Consider the following 4,041-nt stretch of genomic DNA (forward strand, 5'->3'; position numbering starts at 1 on the left):
CCACCCCCCCGTTTTTGATCCCATTCCCCACTCCACCCCCACAAAATGTCTCTAGTATATGGCTGTTCATTATTATTATTTTCTTGCCTGGTCCATTATACTCCTTCTTAGCAGTGACTTTTAACAAAGAATTTAATATTATACTTTCTTTCCATGGGCAGTAGGTAAGAGTAAATGGGCTTAATTTTGCAACTTCAAGGTGGTTTCTCTTGGTGACTTCTATCACTTGTGATGAATCTTCAGGCATCATTCTTGATTATATTTCCCAAAATGTGATGTTTCAGTGTTCTCTAGATTATTGAAAAGATCTAATCTCCATCAAATTAACATTTTGAATATATTGTTTTGTTTAATCATTTAGTTCACAGAGTAGTTAAAAAAACAGGTATAAGGACCCTCCCTGGTGGCGCAGCGGCTGAAAGCACACCACTAAGAAGCTAAAGCCACTTCAGCACGAGTTCGATCCCCGCCTGCCCCGAAAGTAATCCACATGGCGCGGCAGACCTCTCCTGACCCGCCCGCTGCTCCCCTCAGCAGTGTACTTCGTCAGTCGGCCTGTTCTTCTCCCCACTCTGTCTCTGGTGAAGCCTCTCACTCCCTGCACCTTTGGCCTGTACCTCAGTTCTGTGTGCATAAATAAATAAATCTTTAAAAGAAAAAAAAATACGGGTATGAATGATAAAATGTGAATAGGGATAAGAACTACCCCAAAAATGGCTAAATGAATGTTATTGTGGGGAGGGTTAGCTTGTTATTGGCAGTGCACTGGGGAAAACTTGTATTGTCTCAACTAACTTCATGGAAATACAATTCCCAGAATTTCTTTCTTGTATTATTTCGGGTTGGGGTTGTCTGCACAGGGATTAGTGCCAGAGCTGAGGGCAGCTGTGACGCAGGAGCCAGGTTTCGTCTTCTGCAGGCCGGAGCCGGCTCCAGGCAGGTGGCGACTCACCTGTGCTGCCCTGCTCTGCCCGTCAGTTTAGTGCCCATCACAGCCCTGCTCCCCCCAGGTGTCCTTCCTCTGTCTGCATGTAGCAAGATGCAAGTGATACCGAAGGCTCATACCCCATGTTTAAGGTGGTGGGAGAGACAAATTGTACTTTGTCTCCCTGGTCCGCAGCTTTGTGGGCTCAAGCATATGCTAATAGGCAGGTTGCCCGTGGTTTGTTCACATCCAAGATTCCTTACAAATGTTGCACTAAGAAATTTATAGCAAATCTGGTGGCTATTGTCCATATAAACAGAAGATCTTTGTGTAGATTCTCTTCCTAGTTCTAGCAATGACATGAAAGCTAAACCCTGTGACTCATCAATAGATTGATTGTACCTCACTCACTATGGTTCTGCTTCTCTGACTATATTTAACTGAAAAGCCTCAAGGAAACAGCTAAGGAAATGATTTTCATGATGGTCCGGATGACTGGAGCCAGCTTTGGTGTGAGCATCTTTAAGTGCAGTTGCCACTTGGAATCATTATGGGGAAATTTTTCAACATTGGGCAAATATGCAAATTCTGTACTGCTGATTTTAAGTGAAGAAAGTAAGACTGAGAGTGTATTAGAAGAACATTATTCCTGACACCTGTTTCCAAATAACACAGAAGGAGGTTTTACTTAGAATTCCCCCTGATCCAGACTACAGAAGAATCAACCACAGTCACGGCCATCGCCTGTTCGGGACATGCAGGTGTGACTTCAGCTCGGATCCTGAGCAGAGGTCTTACACTTCTTGCACTCAGGGTTTTTGTTCAGCTTTTGCTATCATTTCAAACACAGTGTATCACTGAGAGCACAGAAATACATTGCCGAATCTTCCAGTTGTAAGGATTTAATGGTGAGGGGAAAGGTGTAGTCTGCTTTCTGGAGTTTTACAGAAAAGCGGCCCTTTACCGCATTGTTATCAGAAGAATACTGACGAATAACATTAGTCATCTTCCCATCGGGAAGCTGCTTGTACCAGTACAGGTAGTATGTACTCCAACTCCAAGGTACTTCATACCGACACTTCAGGGTGACTTGGAACCCTTTTTGTTGGACTGTAGTTGGCTCGTCTTGAACTACTTTCTGGGCCACACCAGATCCTGTGGGGAAATAAGAAACAGAGCTAATGCAGTGAGTATAATATTAAAGAATTAGACTAATTTTGTACCCAAAGATAAATCAAGTTGAAATCATCACATGCCTGCTCTCCCGCCTCCTCCTTCCCCGCCCCCATCCATGCCAAGCACATCATGCCTGGTGCTGGCCTTCATTCTCCCCACTCGCGCCTGGTCCTGGACCTACCAGAGCAGGCGAAGGCCACCAGTGCCCACAGCAGGCTGGAGGGCACCATGGGCGTGTGTGCCTGCCGCTATGGCAGTTGTGCCTCTCACTGTCTGTGAGAGCCCAGAAACACATTTATGCAGTTCCTGGGGCTTGATGTTGCTCCCCCACAGGAAATGGGGTTTCTATGTAGCACTGTCCACGTGAGACAACGATGAGAAATGATTTGGTTCACCACAGTCTTGGACTTTTGTCTCCTTGCTCGTTCCTGGTAGGTATGAGGATAAGTGAAAGGGAGCATAGAAAAGCTTTTAGTGTTATAGATTTTAGCTGAAGGGAAAAGAAAGTTGAATTAGTTGACATGATTTCATAATTTTCAGCGGGGTCGTTTGGGGACCGCATTGAAAAGAGAATGGATTTTCCTTCCTTGTATCTTATTAGTACTTATTCATTTGACTTGCACTCATTTGTCTACATCCAAAATCTAATGGAATTTTAGAAATTCACCAATATGTGGCTTTCACGATGAAAATGATTCTACTCAAAGCATTTGTGTATCTCTTTCTTCCTTCTGGTTTCTTGACCTCTGCTGCTGTTTCAAAATCAAATGCTAAAAATCAGTCTTCTGACTTGAAAATCTGCTAAGTTCTTTATGCATCTGTGTAATTATAACAAGATTTACATTAACTTTTGAAATCTGACTCTGATATTTGTTAGATTCTGAGCAGAGTCAGGTATCAGTGCAGTTGCTATACAAGTAATCACACTAAGAAGGTGACTGACTGTGGTCCTCCCTGGTGGCACAACAACAGGTTGAAGCACAGTACTACGAAGTTGGCCACAGCTGCTTCAGTGCAAGTTCAATCCCCAGCCCCGGAGGAGATCCACATGGAGCGGCAGACCTCTCCTGACCCACCCGCTGCTCCCCTCAGCAGTGTACCTCATTGATCTGCCTGTTCTGCTCCCCACTCTGTCTCTGGTGAAGCCTCTCACCACCCCTCCACCTCTGGCCTGTACCCCAGTTCTGTATGTATAAATAAATAAATCTTAAAAATATATATTAAAAAAATTAATAGTGTGTTTCCAAAATAAAAATATGTCTGCCTCTGGGCATTGAAGGAGTGAGTATTCTTTACCACTTTATCCTAAAAATGATCTGCAAAAGAGCTTTATGTGAAATTATCGCATTCTAAAAATTCTGTTTTTCACTTAACACAATATTGGCACTATCCAACAGATGCCAAGTTTTTTTCCAGGATAATCTATTACTTTTAGCCCAAGGCTGTCTGTATGTTATAGTTGTCATTTTGAAGTCTATCCATTTCTTACCTGTGAGGAAAAAATTCAAAACCAGTGTTCCTCCAGAATCCTTTCTGCCATGGAAAGGTTACTCATGGATTCAGCAACAGCAGCTCTTATTGGGACCAGGCTTGGGCTGTTTTTTTTTGTTTGTTTGCTTACTAGCTCTGGGACATCCTATTTCTGCAGTGGCTCTTTAAGATGTTCCATTTTTATTTTTTCATTTTGTTAATGATTTATTTGAACACTTTTAAACGTACTGCTTTTGGGTCCTGTCCAGAGATGCACTACAAGTATACTTTTGCAATCACTCATTTGCCACATTCTTTGCAATGACTTTTTTTTTTATAACAGTTTATTTTACATTTTTACATTTTTTTTCCATCTCAATTGTAGTCCCCACGGGTTTCCCATCACCAAGCCACCCATGTGCCATCACCATAATCCTGTGCACTCCCACCCTCCCATTTTTTTTTTTTTA

General features: G+C 42.8%; 1 protein-coding gene across 1 annotated transcript in view; it reads right to left on the bottom strand.

The window, feature by feature from the left end:
* Positions 1-1,760: 1,760 nt before the first annotated feature.
* The window catches only part of LOC101625896, an 11,253-nt gene continuing 8,972 nt past the window's right edge, over positions 1,761-4,041 (bottom strand). Inside the window, exon 4 of the mRNA XM_012733995.1 lies at positions 1,761-2,080. Coding sequence (XP_012589449.1) covers positions 1,761-2,080 — 320 coding nt within the window. The remainder of the gene's footprint in view (positions 2,081-4,041) is intronic.

Source organism: Condylura cristata, unplaced genomic scaffold, assembly GCF_000260355.1.
Source record: "Condylura cristata isolate star-nosed mole 26May11 unplaced genomic scaffold, ConCri1.0 scaffold00045, whole genome shotgun sequence".
NCBI lineage: Eukaryota > Metazoa > Chordata > Mammalia > Eulipotyphla > Talpidae > Condylura > Condylura cristata.